At 29.3% G+C, this 20,398-nt stretch overlaps 1 protein-coding gene across 12 annotated transcripts in view; it reads left to right on the top strand.

The window, feature by feature from the left end:
• Positions 1–19,871, top strand: part of sif (guanine nucleotide exchange factor still life) — a 335,519-nt gene extending 315,648 nt beyond the window's left edge. For all 12 annotated transcript variants that reach the window (XM_075307986.1, XM_075307980.1, XM_075307988.1 and 9 more), the window contains one exon: positions 9,233–19,871. In XM_075307986.1, the coding sequence (XP_075164101.1) occupies positions 9,233–9,315 (83 nt within the window). In that variant the 3' untranslated portion in view covers positions 9,316–19,871. The remainder of the gene's footprint in view (positions 1–9,232) is intronic.
• The last annotated feature ends 527 nt before the right edge of the window (positions 19,872–20,398 follow it).

Genomic DNA, 20,398 nt, shown 5'->3' with positions numbered 1-20,398 from the left:
AAAATGTTGACAAAATTTTCTATAGAAATAAAATGTATACAAAATTTTCTATAGAAATAAAATGTTGACAACATTTTCTATAGAAATAAAATGTTGACAAAATTTTCTATAGAAATAAAGTGTTGACAAAATTTTCTATAGAAATAAAATTTTAAAAAAATTTTCTATAGAGATAAAATTTTGACAAAATTTTCTATAGAAATAAAATTTTGACAAAATTTTCTAAAGAAATACAATTTTGGCAAAATTTTTCATATAGAAATAAAATTTTGACAAAATTTTCTATAGAAATAAAATTTTGACAAAATGTTTTATAGAAATAAAATTTTGACCAAATTTTCTATAGAAATAAAACTTTTTTTTTATGGAACATTTTCTCAAATCTTTATTTCTATAGAAAATTTTGTCAACATTTTATTTCTATAGAAAATCTTATCAACAATTCATTTCTACCAAACAGGAAAAAATTTACCATATTTGGTAGAATTCTACCAACTACCAACAACCGTGATTAGTGTGCAAATATAACCATAGCGATAAGCGGCAGGTGAACAGTTATCTACGTGTATTTCTTATGGAAAGCTCAAAATCCGAAACGGAATATTTGAAATATTTGACAAAATTATCTATAAAAATAATTTTGACCAAATTCTCTATAAAAATAAAATTTTAACAAAATTTTCTATAGAAATAAATTTTTGACAAAAATTTCTATAGAAATAAAATTTTGACCAAATTTCTTATAGAAATAAAATTTTGACAAAATTTTCTACAGAAATAAAATATGCACAAAATTTTCTGTAGATATAATATTTTGACAAAATTTTCTATAGAAATAATATTTTGACAAAATTTTCTATAGAAATAAAATGTTGACAAAATTTTCTATAGAAATAAAATTTTGACAAAATTTTGTATAGAAATAAAATTTTGAAAAAATTTTATATAGAAATAAAATTTACACAAAATTCTCTATAGAAATAAAATTTTGACAAAATTTTCTATGGAACTAAAATTTTGAAAAAATTTTCTATAGAAATAAAATTCTGACAAATTTTTCTATAGAAATAAAATTTTGACAAAATTTTCTATAGAAATAATATTTTGACAAAGATTTCTATAGAAATAAAATTTTGACAAAATTTTCTATAGAAATAAAATTTTGACAAAATTTTCTATAGAAATAAAATTTGCACAAAATTTTATATAGAAATAAAATTTTGTGTAAATTTATTTCTATATAAAATTTTGTATAGAAATAAAATTTGCACAAAATTTTCTATAGAAATAAAATTCTGACAAAATTTTCTATACAAACAAAATTTTGACAAAATTTTCTAAAGAAATAAAATTTTGACAAAATTTTCTATAGAAATAATATTTTGACAAATTTTTCTTTAGAAATATTTTGACAAAATTTTCTATAGAAATAAAATTTTGTATAGAAATAAAATTTTCTATAGAACTAAAATTTTGACAAAATTTTCTATAGAAATAAAATTTTAACATAAATTCCTATAGAAATAAAATTTTGACAAAATTTTCTATAGAAATAAAATTTTGACAAAATTTTCTATAGAAATAAAACTTTTACAAAATTTTCTATAAAGAAAAAAAATTCCTTTTTTTATTTATTCAAATAAAATTTTGACCAAATTTACTATAGAAATAAATATTTCAGAAAATTTACTATAGACAAAAAGATTTGGACTAAAATTTCTATTGAAATAATATTTTGACAAAATTTTCTATAGAAATTAAATTTTGACAAAATTTTGTATAGAAATAAAATTTTGAAAAAATTTTATATAGAAATAAAATTTTGTATAGAAATAAAATTTGCACAAAATTCTCTATAGAAATAAAATTTTGATAAAATTTTCTATAGAAATAATATTTTGACAAAATTTTCTATAGAAATAAAATTTTGACAAAATTTTCTATAGAAATAAAATGTTGACAAAATTTTCTATAGAAATAAAATGTTGACAAAATTTTCTATAGAAATAAAATGTTGACAACATTTTCTATAGAAATAAAATGTTGACAAAATTTTCTATAGAAATAAAGTGTTGACAAAATTTTCTATAGAAATAAAATTTTAAAAAAATTTTCTATAGAGATAAAATTTTGACAAAATTTTCTATAGAAATAAAATTTTGACAAAATTTTCTAAAGAAATACAATTTTGGCAAAATTTTCCATATAGAAATAAAATTTTGAAAAAATTTTCTATAGAAATAAAATTTTGACAAAATTTTTTATAGAAATAAAAATTTGACCAAATTTTCTATAGAAATAAAACTTTTATACAAATTTTCTATAAAGAAAAAAATTTCCTTTTTTTATTTATTCAAATAAAATTTTGACCAAATTTACTATAGAAATAAAAATTTCAGAAAATTTACTATAGACAAAAAGATTTGGACTAAAATTTCTATTGAAATAAAATTTTGACAAAATAAGATTTTTGTGTTTGATATTTGTTGGCAGAATTTGCTCCAAATTTTGATAGATATTTTTTGGCTCGAGTGGCAACCGTGGTTGGGCCTCTAAAGCTTTGCCGAACTTATAGAGATGAATGAGGACACACAGTATGGTAGCTTGCGTGATCGTTACGACTTACGTGTTCCAGATGTACTGCTAGATCGCAGAGAAACGGAAAGGCGGATGTCCGCAAACGTCAGTTCGCGTACATCCATAACTGCCAAGATATTTGAATAGATTTTAATTTGGCAACACGCCGATAGTCACCACAGTATTGCGTCGCATATTTATATTTGTTTTCCCACACCATCCATCGCTATGGTTGTGTTTACACATTTACTCTAAATCGTTTCAAAATTCAAAGAATACTACACAATAAGCTTATAAATATCCTTCAAATATCAAATACATTTACAGACTCCATGAAAACCTATGAAAACTCCTAATACTCCACAACAAAGAACCCATTAATATAAATTATCCAGAAAGAAAAATTTTGAAAACGAATATAATGACGACTATAAGGCTTTTGCAAGCAATACAATCAAAATTAATTCGTAATCAAATGGTAATCAAAAAAAAAAAAAAACAACACAATAATAATCACTATTCAACAAAATTAAAGAGAATGTTAATCAAAATAAAACGTAACATATGTACGTAATGAACACACAATACAATGTAACATTATTAGTAAAAACAAAACAAACAAATAACAATACCAAAAAATAATAACATAACCTAAAACAAATCCCCAAAAATTGAAAAATATAATAAAAATCGAAAATAGTAATTAAGTGACTGTTAAAAAAAAATTTACGGACATCAATAATTTAATATTGAAACAAAAAAAACATTAAGCGTAAAAGGAAGGACCGATTATACAGATTACTCTGCAGTTCATAACGGGACACGATACAATACGACATGAATATTTTGACAAATGCATAAACGATAACTACGACACCTAGCGGATAACGGGAACGTTCCCCAAAAGTAGGTGTATCGTACATATCAGCGTCTCTGCTAATAATATAGAGCTAAATAGAATTAGAGCAGAGACATTTTCCTTTTTGGACGTCTGCAAAAAGAGAAAATTTACCAAAAGGCATTAATGGTGCTTGTATTCCTGTGTTATTTTTCACATAAAGTTAAGTTTGTTTACGTTTTCGTTGAGTTTTTAGTCAATGATGGTATTAATGAATTTCGTTGTAGTTATAAATATTTAAATATTAATAAAGCAACACACTAAAATTTAATTGAATAGTTATCTTAATAATGTTAAAAAGAAAGTGAGATCAGCATATTTAATGCATAGAAAAACAAAAAGACACAAACAAAAAAAAACAAGATGAAATAATCCCTGTGTTTGTGATAATCTCTTGTGATTTTGAAAATGAATTTCTTTCCTTAGGCGTTTCTATGAGAATTGAAATTTTACATTTAAATCTATATTTAGTAATTAAAGACCCTAATCCCTTGTCTCCCTTGACCCAAAAAATCAAACCTTAAAAAATGTTTTCCAAAAAAAAAAAAAAACAAAAAACAAAAACGAATTCAAAGAACAGAGATAATTGAAAAGCAATGAATAGAACAAAATATTATAATTTTTTTATTGAATTGAATTTAACTTCTTTCATACATATAAATATATTATATATATTTAGTATATATATATATATTTACTTATATACAATATACATACGTACACATTTATTGATTAAATTAATTCAATAATTTTTTATATACATATATATTTAAAAAAAAAATTAAAAACAAAAAACCTAAAAACTACTGTAGTGTTGGTTGGCATCGCTTGAGAGAGAATTTTGTTTGTGACAGAATGCACATTTAAAAAAAATTCAAAAAAAAATCAATTAAATAATCTAATGAAATTGATTTGTGTTGATTTATTTCGTTTCGTTGTGGTTGTTGTTTTTTTTTTTTTTAATGGACGTCTTGTCAACTTGTTATCCTAATGCTATAATAATCTCTGAAGCAAGAAAATTTTCCAATAAAATTTTTTTTATCACACATCCTGCAAGCAAGCAAAACAAAAACTTAACAAACAATATATTATGTCTTATGGTTAACACACCCTGTACGCAAGAGCTAAAGTAAAACTTAAAAAAAATGAAAACGTAATTCCTGTTAAAAATAAAACTTTATTGTTTTCTACAAGATATCAAAATTCCCAAACGCTGAAATCGTAACACTGTCTGTCTCACTATCACCAACTCAAAACTTATCTGTCTATCCAACTATGCTCTCTAAAAGCAATTGCAAACATATTGATACTGTGTCTCTGTCTCAATGTATCACCACCATCACCGTCACCCTGTAATTAAAAATTCACCACAGCTTCTCTGTATCAGCTCCACCCAATAACCACCACCACCACCACTATTCTCACTATCTCTATGAGTGTTATCTCTCTCTCTGTTATATTACATCTGTGTGGAAAATTTGTATATGACTTTTCTTCTCTCCATCTATCGGTCATCATATCGTCTAACACATCACTGTTTGTATGCTAATTATACGTTTGTTTCGTTATGGATATTTGTATTTTTGTTTTATTTCAATTTTAATTTCTATCACTAATGCTAAATTTGAATTTGCAATTTATTGTAAAGAAAATACACGCAGAGAAGGAATATGATCACCATGAAACCATGTTACATGGTCACCACCCAAAAATAACATTTTGCTCTTAAAATATGTTTGAGGTGATCATATTCCTTATCTGGGTGTATGATGAATTGTTAAACAAATCCAAAGTAAAACTTTAATTATTTTATTGCTTTTTACGTTAACTATACATATGTATGTCAAAGCTTAAGAAAGAGAGATAAATGATGGTATGACTCATAGACCTTAAATGCAACACAGATGATTTATTTCTCTCTGCAAAACAAAATGTGCCAGTTCCAAAGATTAATTTTCTGAAATTTCATTTTATTTTTCGTACTTTATACATTTTATACTTTTTTTCTAATTTATAAATTGTCTGATGCATCCAATTGTGGCTAAAATTCATTAATTCATAGCCTTGGGAACTATCAAATCTATGTGGTATTTAAGGTCTATGGTACATAGTTAATCAATATATAGATAAGATCATTGGTTCCAAAAATGGCGAAGAAGGGAATCTAAAATTTTCTTTAATTTTTGTTTTCACAATTTTCCGATTTTTATATGTATGTATATGAGATGATTTATAAATAAATTAAGGATTCAAGCATTTAAATTTGCACAAAAAAGATTGCGACCAACACCGCAAAAGTACAAAATTTAATTTTGAGGAAATTTTCTCTTTATGAAAAATAGAAAACGAATTTCTTTTTGCGGAAGTGACCCATTTGTTTGCTGAGACCGATTGGTCATCTATATGTTGATTATCTATGCTATGGTAAGATTGGAAGAGTGAGAGAGAGAGAGAGAGAAAATTTAAACAATGCTTGATGATTCGTTTCTCTCCGAGAAAAAAAGGGGTCAATTCCAAACATTAATTCCACCGCCATTTGCTTTCCCCTTGTTCGCAAAAAAAATTCACTCAAAATTAAATTTGGTATTTTGCGATTTTGGTCACAATTATTTGTACAAATATGAACTTTTAAATTTCCAATTTATTTATAAATAATTTTGTGAATTATTTACGTCAAATTTTGCTTAGAATTTTGAAATTGTGAAACGAAAGAGAATGTAAACTTGCTTTCGGAACTGTCAAAGAGCCTTTGACACCGATGAACCATCTATGTAAGAATCTAGAATCTATCATCACTTCTACTTAATAGCTTTGACGTTTTTTTTGTTTTAAATTTATTTATATATTCCAATGAGGCATACGTGGAACTACAGTGAAACCTCCAAGAAGTGTTGCCCAAATTTTGTCCACATTTGGCAGGTGTTCCGGTATGAAAGGTTGATTTTAAAGTGTTAATATAGCAAACGTCTCACGACAGTTGTCCACTTTAGAGAGGTCTCCGGTTTTCAGACTGTCAAACTTTGAGAGCTTTCACTGTAGGGCTGAGCACACTGAACTATTTTACCAAGAGTAGGAAAATGTTTAAGGGTTTTGTTCAAGATGGGGGTCGAGTCCATGAATCAGAATGAGCCATTGCACCCCCAACGAATAGATGCAGATGTCTACAGTATTGGATAACCAATCCATGGTATTAGACGCTATAATCGATTGTTAACAGTGGTTCCATGGAGAAGATTTCGTTTGCCTGTCAATAGCCCTACTGATTTTTATTGCAGGAGGCAACATTTCTTTGTGCTACCCCGAATATCGTTGTCTTGGTGTTCCACTCAAATCTTCTCATCAGTTTCTTCAATTCACAATAGTTATTTATTGTGATTAATTTGTTCACTAATATGAGTGCCATAATTAATCGTGTTTAAATACTATTCTAAGGATAACAAAGCGGATGATGAGAAAACCGATATGTTTCTTAAAACAATCTACAGTTCTAGTGACATAGGTAAACAATCGATAATGAGTCCTCTCAATTTTCTTGCAATCGATTTCATTCTGCTTTCATCGTTATTTAAACGAATTGTTTGATAACTAACATATTAAATGTATAAGGACCTTGCTAGTGAAATTTTAATGGAGACTATGTTATCGATGGTTTATTCCTTCATGACTCATTTGCCTCTTCACCCCTCATTAATCAAGGGGTCGTGTTCCCACAAGAAGCTGGTGCTGTTTTATTGCATGCGCTGGAGTTACATTCCAAGCCTTATGGGGGAGGAAAATAAACAAGGACTCACAGAATTTACGTGGCATAATGTCCAACAAGTTTTATAATTAAATATTTACCTGTAACGAATTTTCATATTCATAAATTGCTAGAGTCGTTATTATTGACACATAAACAAAGGCGTTTTGTTATATGTTGGTAAAATATTTTGCCATATATTTACCTAGTAAAAGAATGGATCCGCGTTGCATAGATTTTTTTTCTTTTCATTGTGGTTTCTGTAGAAACTAGAGTATCACAACCAACGGTCTTGATAGTCGAAAGGCCATTTTTTCATCCCCATTCTATCATGTATCGTGTGGATACAACATTGTTCGAATACACATTAAATACTAATCTGAACATGAGATCGAGGGTGATGAGAATACCGGTATGTTTCTATGATCACTCTGCATCTATACCCATAAACCCTCGCAATATATATCAAGAGCATGTTACTTTTTCATGGGGAACATAGAACTTTTTTATCGCCAAACATAAATATGTTTGCCAAAATTCGATACATGCTAACATGAATGCAACGAATACATTTTCCCGTGAAAAAGAAACGCAATGCTCTTCAAAAGAAATAAGAAATACATAGAGGCTTTTGTTTCGTTATGACGATGTTACCGACAGTTACCTCTATCAAAAAATTAATTCTTATGGGTAGAGGATGCCGCGCTACAAAAAGCTCTTAACTAGATTGCCTTATTAGCATGCAACAGGATTTTTCGCGTGAGTTGCATACCGAGCTATATGAAAGATGAGAGCATAATAAACCAGTTTAATTTATAGGTTTATATTCGGTGAGCACCAAAAGCCATGGTACCTATGATAATTAAAATTTTGTATTATTAATATTCCCTCATTCAATATAATCCATGATTTTTACTGCTCATTGTATTAAAGAAGAAATTACTAATCATATATACAGGGTATTACCGAATAAATGTTGTCTCTACATCTCTCACTCATTTCTTTCTCAATATCTCTTTGTGGTTCTTCCTCTCTCTCTTTCGCTTGTTGTTAAATAAATAAAGTTGTAGATATTGAAAATTAAAAAAGCTTAAACAAAAGTTAAACTTTATACAATTAAAGAAAACGGTTTCATGAGTAGTTACAGTATAATTAAACGGTTATATCAATATAACGAAATAACTGGACGATAAGAATGACAAGCGATGTCAACAGTTTAATTCCATTTGTATCACTTAGTAATTACAAAAGTAAAACAACTCCACGTTACTCTCACTACAATAAAGGCATCATTTAATCACTCACTTTCACTCTCTCTCTCATTTGATTTCTCAAACATTTTCTATCACCACTACACCAATGATATTCTTGGCATGTTCATATTTAAAACACAAACTCCTCACCACAAATATATCACTTCAATTCTTCTTCTACCCCTCCCTCTAAGTAGAGCATTAGATTAACATATTCGTTCATATATACACACATGCATATAGTTTTTATGTTATGCTGTCAATAGATTTTGATCTGACTGCACTCGTTGCACTCGAGAGACAGAGGGGGAGAGAGTCATTTCAAAATCTCTTGCATTCAAGAAGAGAGGAAAAATTAAGTCACAAATCGAAAAGAAAAAACCTTCATGGACAGACAAAATATCAGAGTCAAATCATGAGAGTTAACTCTATCTCTCTCACATTCTCTCTTATTTGACTGTGATTTATTTTGTTATTGTTTTTTTCTCTCTCTCTCTCTCTTAAGCTTTTTCAAACCAAAACAACAGAGCAATTTTATTGAAGGAGCCCGAAATATAAATAACAAAACCAAATTGGCTATAAAAATAAAATTTTATGTTTTTAATTTTTGTCTTTTTATTTCAGTAATACCAATTTATTTTCTGTATCTTAATACTCGTTTTAATTTGTAGTTGACTTTTTTCAATTTACCGAAATTCTTTCAAAAAAACCAAAACATTTTTCATATGATTTCCACATATTTCTTTTCTTTCATTTTTATTATAGGGTCGCCGGTGTGGAAACCACGAGACATGATAAACTTAGGCGATGCCCCGTCAACGTCCCGCAAAGACGGTTCCAAAAATTAAACATTTTCATAAAACAAAAAGTGTGAAAATAGTATTAACGAAAACCAAAAAAAAAAAAAAAACGCAAAATATGAAATCATGCAAAATGTAACAACAATTACGCAAAACACATTGAAACAAACAAACGAGAGAATTAAATTAAATCATGCAACAAAACAAAAGAAAAAACCGAGTATACCAAAGCCACGTTTCACAAATGAATAATACAAGGCATTTGAATTATAATAGCAAAAAAAGTAAATAAATGAACTCCTCCTCTCTCTCCCACAACCCAAACAGCAACATCTCAACTAGCTCAATACCCTCCCCCCCAAAAAAAAAACAAAGTCCTACTTGTTAAAATAGATAAGACATATAAAATAATAATAAATAAATCTTTCATTATCCCAAGACGTAAAAAACCTGGTTTAAATTGTATCAGAATAACTTATTGAAAAGAAATATGAAGTCGGTATTGAGTTTGTTTTTTTTTTATATAAAAAACTCTAAATTGTTTTGTGGTTCTTAGAAAATTTACTAAAAACTGTAATATTTTCCATTTAAGAAATATTTTTTTATGATAAAATATTATAAATAAAATGAAGGCAACCAAACTGAAACTCATTCAAAAATTAAAGTTCCATGCAATTAAAACAATTTTCGTCATTATTTGGACAAGAAAATAAAATTGCCAATAGTTTGTCTCCAAATACGTAAAAGTACTTTTCATAAAAAGTACGAAATTTTTTCATAAGTAATATAAGAAATACGAACATTCTTCTTCATAAAAAGTACCACAAAAACTATAAAGAAACAAATTTCATTAAAATAACGTAACATTTCGTACTTTTAATGAAGAGTTTGTTTGGTTGTAAAACAATGATAAAGTACGTAACGATTTTCATAAGAAGTACGAACATTCTTATTCATAACAAGTACGAATGTTTTTCATAAAAACTTTGAAGAAAAAAGTTTCCTTAATACAACATAACATTTCGTACTATTAATGAACAATTTCGTTGGCATACCTAACGAATTTTCATTTCATTTTTGTATTGCAAGCCAATAATACAGTTTTCCCATGTATTTCTTATGAACAGAAAATGTAAACGATCAATAACAACGCCTCATGGAATTTTCAGTAGCAAATGCTTTTTTATGGATAGCGGAAATTTCGTTAGAGGTGCTTACCGACCTTTACGAAGAGAATTCTGTCTTTATAGCAAGGTTTTGTTTTTAACGTAAACATTTGATAATAAAAAAAAAATCTCTAAGCAAAAATAACAATGTGCGCATGGATGACAGAAATTTTTCCAAGAGAGAAAAATGTAAACAGTCGATAATAAGGTTAAACGGAATACCGAAAATGTATTTTTTAAGGTTACCAAAAATTCCTCTAAATGTCGATAACTGAGTTTTGATGTAATTATAATGTTACCCAGAGCCATTTTCTGAACTTCTGATTATTATTTATCATGTCTATAACAAATGATATCGAGCTCTCACTGAATTTTCTTATTGGTAGCAACACTAGAGCTAACCCATATTTTATGTCCCAGTTAAACCCGTCATGTAGCACCCCAGCAAAAAATATTTCAGCAGTAAAATTTAGTTGCGCTTTTTGGTATACAATAAAGTAGGCAGTGCATCCACACTGCATGTAACGGCGGCAATAACGTAAACTAGTAATCAAACAATTTTATGATCATTCGTTTACGTTATTGCAACCAATTCATGCAGTATAGATGCGCGAAAGGTAGTGCTGTTTTCCTTCATACCAATAACAATATTGCTCACTTTTGAGCAATATTTTTATTGAAATGAGCAGCGCTATGTTGAAGCTGCTATAAATCGGGACATCGCCTACAGAAATCAGCGCTGATTCGGTTGTTTTGTAAGCAGTTGGTACTGCCTCTCTCCCTTACAATCCTGCTGAAATAGAGCTCCAATTTTTGCTGGTATGTAAAGCGCATTAAGTCCAGTATGCAACCCTAGTAGCAAAACTGTGTAGGCATTTCTTATGGGTAGCGAAAATTTCGCTAGAGCTACATAATCATGTCGATAACACCGATATGTCATATATTTCTTCCCATATATGAATCTTTAAGGAGGTGATTATTAAGTTCGAGTTTAGCCGCTAAAATCGCTCAAGTGAAAACTAAATCAGTAAGAAAAATGCATGAAATTATACATATTTGTTGCAAATTTTATTATAACTTGACGAGGAAAAGCCCAAAGCAAATTTTCACAAAGTTCCCCATCAAGTTATAATGAAATCTGCAACAAATATGATTTAGTTTTCACTTTAGTGAAAATGAGCGGCTAAACTCGAACTTAATACCTACCTTTAGCGAAAATTTCAATTAAATTCATATATTCATATAGGTCAAAATATATAACAACGCAATTTTCACTTACAAACTTACCGATAAATTTTAGTAAAGATTACTCTAGAGCTACGTACTGAGTATATCACTCGTATGTACTTTCTGTTCCTGACAATAATATAGTTTTCCGATATGCACCTCCAGCGGAAATTTCGCTTAAGCGCTGTTAATGCAGTTTATGTAGAAAAACGTAAACAATCGATATTAACCCCTCGCGGAATTTTCATTGGCAAATATGCAGCTCTTGTTCGAAAATTCCTGTTGCATGCCAATAACACAGTTTTGCCATACATTTTTTATGGGAGCAAAATGTAAACAATCGATAAAAACGTCTCGCGAAGTTTTTGTTAGCAAAAATACAAATGAATTTCTTATGGGTAGTGGAAATTTCGTTAGATGAGCATACCGACCTTATTCTGGAAGTGCTTACGGGTTTTATATGGGTACCAGAGAATGAAGCCGCCGAGTCCCGCCTCCAATTTCAGTCGCCGCCGGCCATTTTTTGCCAGTCGACGCCGCCGCCGAATATGTCGGCTCATCACGACTCAAATTTTGTACAACTAATCTCATTACCATTCGAATAACTTCAAATTGATTTTATAATGGATAATTGTCCGCCGCCGAAGAGACTTATTTATATCGGCAATGGACTGAATAGTCTAAGTGAGCCTGAATCTTAATCGGGCTGCCACTTTAACCTAACCTATATCGGCATAGCCGTCATGCCGCCGACAAAAATGGGTCGGCTTCATTCTCTGATGGGTACATACAGGGCGTTACGGTTCAAAGACCAATATGAATATCTCGCGGACATTTTAATATTCTCTACCTACAAATACCAGGAATGAATTTCATGTAAATACAAAAAAAAAATTTTTTCTTGTATTCGTATAGGAGAAATTATTAACAACTCGATAACAACGTATCCTGACCTAACATTCTTAAGTACTTTGGCTTCCTGCCAATAATACAGTTTTTCCAATATTCCTGGTCTGTCCCTCTAGGGGAAATTTCGTTGAAGTGCCGATAGAACGGTTTATATATATATATGGCTTAAATTCCTTATGGGAGCAAAATGTAAATTATAGATAATAGCTCTTCCGGGAATTTTCGTTGGAAAAATAGTTCTGTATATATTATGAATAGCCAAATTTTTTGTCAGATGTGCTTACCGTATTCCGTACGTTGCAGTTCAACGACCAATATGAACCACTATCGAACATTTTAATATGTTCTACCTTTTAATTCTAGCGCCGATAAGGCAGGTTTGTCAAAATTTTCGTGTAGTGTAGAAAATCTAATCTTCGTTTGCACCACATGTCAAAAGAAAATGTTTTATCTTTTTCTGAAGGGAACAAAATATAAATAATCGATAACAAAATTTCCCTAAGACAAACAACAATGGATTTTTAAAAGGCCCCTATGCACATCTAATGAAATTCCGTTACGCATAAGCACTGCATTCGTAGCTTACATTTAGTTCCGTTGGGAAATACTTGGCAAAAAGGAATTAGTGGCATTCAACAGGAATTTTCACAAGAGCTGCGTACTGCTTTTAAGGCCGGTATGAATCTTTAGCGGAAAGTAGGTTTGCGGGTCAATAATACAGTCTTATGAGAGACATATGTAACCAATCAATAACAACACTTTACGGAATTCAACAAATGTATCTTAATGTATTTCTTATGGGTAGCGAATATTTTCACTAGAAGTGCATAACAGCCTTGTAGAGGTCGTTACGTTTTCACCTCCAGTATGACCTCCATCCATGGCTGAACAAGAAGGTTAAATCATGGGCCCATATGATTACAATTTTTTTAATTCGACCAAATTTTAAGATGTCAAAATCATATGTTTATGGTGATTGCAGCTCTCCAAATGACACTGCATAGCAAATGCATCTCAAACAAACTCGCGCATTCATAGCTGGAGAATTGTTCAAAGATGACTTGAGTATCTTGATAACATATTCCAGACCCAAAATACCACGCACATCAGTTTTTAAACTGCATCATAAATTGTTTTTGTTAATAGATGGCGAAGATCCATTTGACTGATTCTTAACTTTGGTCTCATATCGGCGTTCCTCGGATGAATTATCCACTTCACAATAACTCATAGGTGACGCAATTAAATTTGAACCTTTATTTTTCTCTGGATTTGAATTATTTTTTCAGGACAATTGAAAGAATAAATAATTGCCACTTTTACCAATGACATACGATTCTTTTTTCAGCTGATTTTGACTTCTTAAAATTGTAAACAACATATTGAAATTTGTTGTTTTTGTTATCGTGATTCAACCTCCTTATTCAGCCATGCCTCCATCGAAAATTTCGTTTGTGTGCCGATAATACAGGATTAATCCTTGGTACTCTGCTTAATAGCATAGCAAAAAAGATAACGAAAAACAGCTGACTACAACTTCTTGGTGAAAATGTTCTTCAAACTTAACGATGAATTTGAACTTTTTCTTTAAAATTGGAAACAAGTTGACCAAAACTACGAAATCATTAGTCTATTATGGCAATGTTTAAATTAACATTTTGGGATCAACTTCAACTTATTCAATTTTTTGTTTAGAATTGACACTACCTGTGTTTCTGTCATCAACATATTCGTAGGGATGCCAGTGCAATGCATGTATTAGAGCTGTCATATAAATCATGAACGAAAGGATATGAAATGTAAAAATTTCATATACATAAGGGCTGTTTTCTTTTAGCACTAGATAGCCTAAGCCATGAAGGACTAAAAGAAAACAGAGTACTCGTTTATCCAGGACATCTCCAAAAAAATGCAACACTTTCATCAGCTGTCTAAAAACAATCACAGAAAAGAAATGAAATCTTGCATTTTTAATGTATGGAATGCTCAATGTATCATTTTGAAATTGTTGTTTTTCGGCAAATTAGTCACAATAAATTGCTATTGTGAATCGAAGAAGCGTCACTTTATCAATATACAATCTGGCACCAGTGCAACGATGTTCTGGATATCCCATATAAATGTTGCATCCAGTGCTAAAAGAAAACAGCCCTATAGTAATGCCAGGGTTGCATTTCAAAAGTCAAAATAAAAATCTATCCTATTTTCAATAACTACTTATTTTTTTATTTGATACTATTTATATCAACCCGTGGCTAATACATACTTCTATTTGATGGGTTAATCTGATCCCAAGATAGTACCATTTTATCTTTCTTAATGTCATATCTCCCATTAATATTCCCCATCCCTCAAATGTCCTATTCTCCTATCATATAGCCAGCGAAAATAACAAAAAAAAATAGAATGAAATTAAACTTAAAACCAGAACAAAGAAATAAGTATCTTAAATTTTAATTACGTATAGCGTAGTATTAAGTAACGAAATGTCAAATGAAAACAAAAAACCAAAAACAAAAGTATTAAAATAGCAAATGTTATTTTTCAAAAAAATAATAATTAATGAAATTCATAACAAATCAACAACTAAATAAATTAAATAAAAAACACACATTCACATTAAAAAAATAAACAAGGAGGATCTTAAGAATATGATGATGATGATCTAAAGAAGAAATAGCAAAGTATTGTCAAACAAACCAATAATAATAATAATAATAATAAACAAAACAACAACAATTTGATCGTAATGCATTTGTTTCTGAAAAGACTTGAACATTAATTTTATATAAAACAAAATAATAATAAAATAAAATCCGTAATGAAAAGATTTAAACTAAAATCAAGACATTTAAAATATAAAACCATAGCATTAAAAAGATCAAACATAATTAACATTTAACTATTTAACTCAAAAATCCATAAAATACACTCCCATACAAAATAATGTATGACTTTCTTTTCTCCAAATTGATGGAAGAAAATAGTCACAAATGTATGGAAGAAAAAAAATCACAATAATACAAATAATAAATAAATGAATTTGTTAAAGAAACCTAAAGAAGATCCAAGTTCCCAAAACCAAAAATGTCCTCATAAACCACATCATTGCAGTTTTAAATAAATTAAATGATTAATAACTGATCAATACTCAATGGGATAAATTGATAAATTCATATAAAAATACTATAATGTATTGCTTTAGATGAGAAATTACTTTTCTCATATAAGTTTGAAAAATATTAGAATCCAACATGCTTTCAAACGCAATTCTTTAAAATCATATTGAATTCAAACAGCTATAAAGAGTCTAATGGTGATTTTTGCTTTAAAATTAAATGAATTTTTCATTACTTTCGCTGAACGATATTTTAGGTCATTTTGTTTAGATAACAAAATCGTTGTTTTTATGGAATGGAACCTAATTGCGTGTTTGGAACATCATCGAGCATTTCAAAACTCGATTCCCCTATTACTCTCCAAGTGTCACGTCAACCTATTATTATTTTAAAATTACAAAAATATTGTGCTAATAATGATAATGGCAACACAACCCAGCAAAAAAAATGGAGGGTCTTCTAAAGGCACAACTTTAAAAACACTTCCAAAAATCCCAAACATCCCAAAGATGTTCTTTAGCTTAACTAAACAGGATGTTCTTTTAATTCAATTTTTTTAAAATTTGTTTTTCATATTTTTAATAAAAAATTTTAAATTATTTTCTTTCAAATAGGTTAAAAAGAGAGTAAGTGTTAATAAAATGGTAAACATTTTTTTAAATTTTGTCGAAAAAAAATCTAGATCCATTCTAGAAAAATTGCAAATTATTGAAAATAAATATTTGAGGTCAAACGTTTTAGACAAGCGTTTAAATGCATAAAAAATTATAAAAATTATTTATATGGCAAAAGATGAAACAATTTTATAATTCACATCTAAATCATTGAATTCGGACCACGCCTTAAGAAGTGGTGCAAATTCAGTGCAACGACTGTTAAAATGGTGGATATCCGTCCTATGACAGGCCCATGTTAAATTCATCGCTTCTGCGCAAATTTTGCACTACTTCCGGATCGAAAAAAGAACACTTTCACTGTTTTTTTTGGAAAAAGAACACTTTCACTACTTTTTTGGCGACGCTTTTTTTTACTTGGAAATTAATGAGTACTTTCTGTACAATCGGAAGTAAAACTTGATGGCGTTTAGAGGTAAAAAATAGTCGCTTTTGTAGAAATGAGACTACCTGATTTATTTTAAAAGTCATGAACAGCCGAGATGAATAAAATTGGATTGTCAGATTGGTTGTAAGATTAATCTCATAGCGGTTGGGATACTTTTAATTTGATTTAATGGATAATTGACCGGAAGTGAATAGACAAATTTCGATTAGGTCGTCGAACATAAATTATGGTGTCGCCAACATCTGGGATATGTCTATGTCTCGGACAGAGAATGAAGCCGACCCATTTTTTACCTCCGGCAGCGGCGGCTTGACAGCTAAGCCGATATAAATTTGTCTATTCGGCTGCGGACAATTATAATCAATTTGAAGCAGAGAATGAAGCCGACCCATTTTTGTCGGCGGCTGCTAATACTAATTTTTTGCCTCCGGCGGCGGAGGCTTCATGGCTAAGCCAATATAAATTTGTCTTATCGATGGCGGACAATTATCCATAATAAAATCAATTTGATGTTATCCGAATGGTAATGAGATTAGTTGTACAACTTATCTTACAATCACATTTACACATAATTCAAATGTTCTGAGCCAAATTTTTGCAAAATTATTATAGCAACTTGATACTGACGGATTTTGGGTGGAAAGTTAAACATTTTGACAAAAAATTCAACCATTATTAATAATTTTTTCTGATTCAAATCAATATTTTTGATTAATTGGCGGCTAACTTTGAGTCGAGACGAGTCGACAAATTCGGCGACGGCTTCGACTGGTAAAAACTAGCCGGCGGCGCGACTCGGCGGCTTCATTCTCTGATTTGAAGTTATCCGAATGGTAATGAGATTAGTTGTACAACCAATCTTACAATCACATTTACATTTCATTTAAATTTTATGATATGCTAAATTTTTGCAAAATTATTATAGCAACTTGATACTGACTGATTTTGGATGGAAAGTTAAACATTTTGACAAAAAATACAAAAATTATTAACAATTTTTTCTGATTTAAATCAATATTTTTGATTAATTGACGGCTAATTTTGAGTCGAGATGAGTCGACATATTCGAAAAAACTGGTCGGCGGCGGCTAAAATCGGCGGCGCGACTCGGCGGCTTCATTCTCTGATCTCGAAGACTTGGACACAGGCATTATTGGCGCATTATGAATTCTTAGAATTTTTTTCAAATTTAACACTTCATGAGTATAGATCAGCTATGAATCACTTTTCAAATAAAATAAAAATAGTAAAATTATTTTAAAAAAATATCGTTTTTGTTATTACTATGAATTATTGTTGTTTTATAAAAGTCGTTAAAATCAACATACCGTTAGTATGATTTTACATTTACACTCACATTCAATCAATCTAGCTATCCAAAGGGTCCATTACTCGAAAATAAGTGATTGGCCGGAAATGCTAAGATACATACACTAATGGAACACACACACACAAATAAAAATAATAATCGTAAATCAATTATGTACAGGCACATTTATATCTACCATTGATTAAAATGTGATGGTATATTTATGTTTAGCTTTTGATAAAAACCCCCCCCAAAAATATAACGAAAAATAAAACAATGGAAAAAAGGAGAAATGAAATAAAAAAATAACAAATCACATTTTGTGCATTATTTTAACAATGAAATTAATACAAACCAAGAAAATAAAAATTTATGAAAAAATATTATATATATTAAAAAAAAAAACAAATAATTTATATGTAGATTAATTGATGGAAATGATGGCAAACACAAAGAGAACCTAAATTAAATTCTTTAAAGAAACCACAGCAATCATTACCAAATCCAAACCCTATTCACCACCATCGTTAAGTCGCCTATTATTAATTATTTCAAGTGTATTTGTATTATCATCACTTTTTTCCTGTTATTCTTTATTTACATAGGTTTTAAATTCTAAAAAAAAAAATATATATTTTTTTTTTTCACGAAAAACAAAAAGAGATCACTTCAGTTTCCACCACTACGTTACATTTCATCTTCACACCCAGAAAACATGCAAAAGATTTAAAGAACAAGTCTTAAAGATTTATGCTAATTTATCATAGCAAATTTACGATGAGATTAACAACAAAATATAAAAAAAGAAACGAATATATCCATAAGTTGATGAAAACAAATATCACACTGAAAACACAAGCAAAAAAAAACAAAATAAAATAAAAAGGAAAAAATTAAGAACAAACCCCATTAGGTGTAATAGAATTTCGAGAATTCAAATAAAATTAAGAAGAAAAAAACTTGAAAAAAAAGAATACTTCCCAAAACAACTCCTCATTCTCTCACAGCAGCTAAACATAACCCCAAATACACACTTTTACAGCATCCCTAACCTCCTTAACGATCCCCCTAAAAATAACAGGAACACCCCACATTTGACATATACACACACATAGATACCAAGAAAACAAAAACTCAACCAGTTGAAGTGAAGTTAGTAAAAAGTCTTCTATGTAAGAAGAACAAAAAATAAACAAAAGCAAACAAATTGCAATAATTATAAAAATTAATACAACTGCAAAACCAAAAACAAACGAATCTAGTCTAGCAAAACCTTGTGTTTAGTTGAAATTTAAATTGAAACTCCAAAATGCAGTCACACACACACACCCCAACACACATTTCGCAGACCTCTATGTAACGGAACTTTCAGGGTTGCTTATTAAGAAAATATAAATTCCTCTAAATTTCTCATATATAATGGGACCTTATTTCATTGAAATTGCAACCATGAAATCAAATGATAGGTAGTTTAAATTAAATACTTCTTTTAACAAAGTAAGCCCTGAAGATTCCAAAACAACATCCAATACATCCACTCAAAAAATTACAAACGTAAATGTCAGTCACCATAAAAAAGATTTACAAAAAAAAAACAAAAGTCTAATAACAAGAACACAAAAAAACAGTTTTGAAATTTATTAAGTGAAATTTAATGAAATGGAAAACACCCTTAAAAACAAAACAAACTAAATTATAAAAATAAAAAAAATCTTTAATTAAATGAAAATAATAATAATACACCCTGATGAAAAACCAAAAACTGAAGAAAAAAAAGATCAAATAAAACTATTGATTAATGAAATAATGTAATTATTAATACTGTTTTTTTTTTCTGTAGAACAGTGCAAATAAAAGTAAGTATTACATACCTGATCTGATACCCTGTTTCTGTATTCAAACGAAAATCCAGTCGATATGTTAGAAAATTAGTCAACCTGTTTCTGTATTTTTGAAAGATCGTTTCGTTTGTATGAGATTGATTGTGAAAATGTTCAAGTTTTAAGCCTAAGGGTATGGTCACACTAGGCAAATATTTGCCCAACATGAGTGTCAAACTTTTTTCCTGGAGCACCTTCGAAATATTTGGATACGGTTTTTGGAGTATACTCCTGTCGTGATGTAATATATCCAATATAGTCTAAAAGTCGTTGGGCTGTGGCGACGAATTCTTGTTTGATTTCTGTCAAATATTTGTCCAATGTAACTATACCTGAACAAACGTGGGAGTATTTTCTAAAAGTGGACTGTAGTTAATTTTTTGTTAACTCCCAGAATTGTTAACGCAGGCAAATACCATTAACCAAAAAATAAAGAAACAGAAACAAAAAAACAGTTTT

The sequence above is a fragment of the Haematobia irritans genome, chromosome 4, assembly GCF_050003625.1.
Source record: "Haematobia irritans isolate KBUSLIRL chromosome 4, ASM5000362v1, whole genome shotgun sequence".
NCBI classification, from domain to species: Eukaryota; Metazoa; Arthropoda; class Insecta; order Diptera; family Muscidae; genus Haematobia; species Haematobia irritans.
This window is presented reverse-complemented; position numbering and strand designations above follow the sequence as displayed.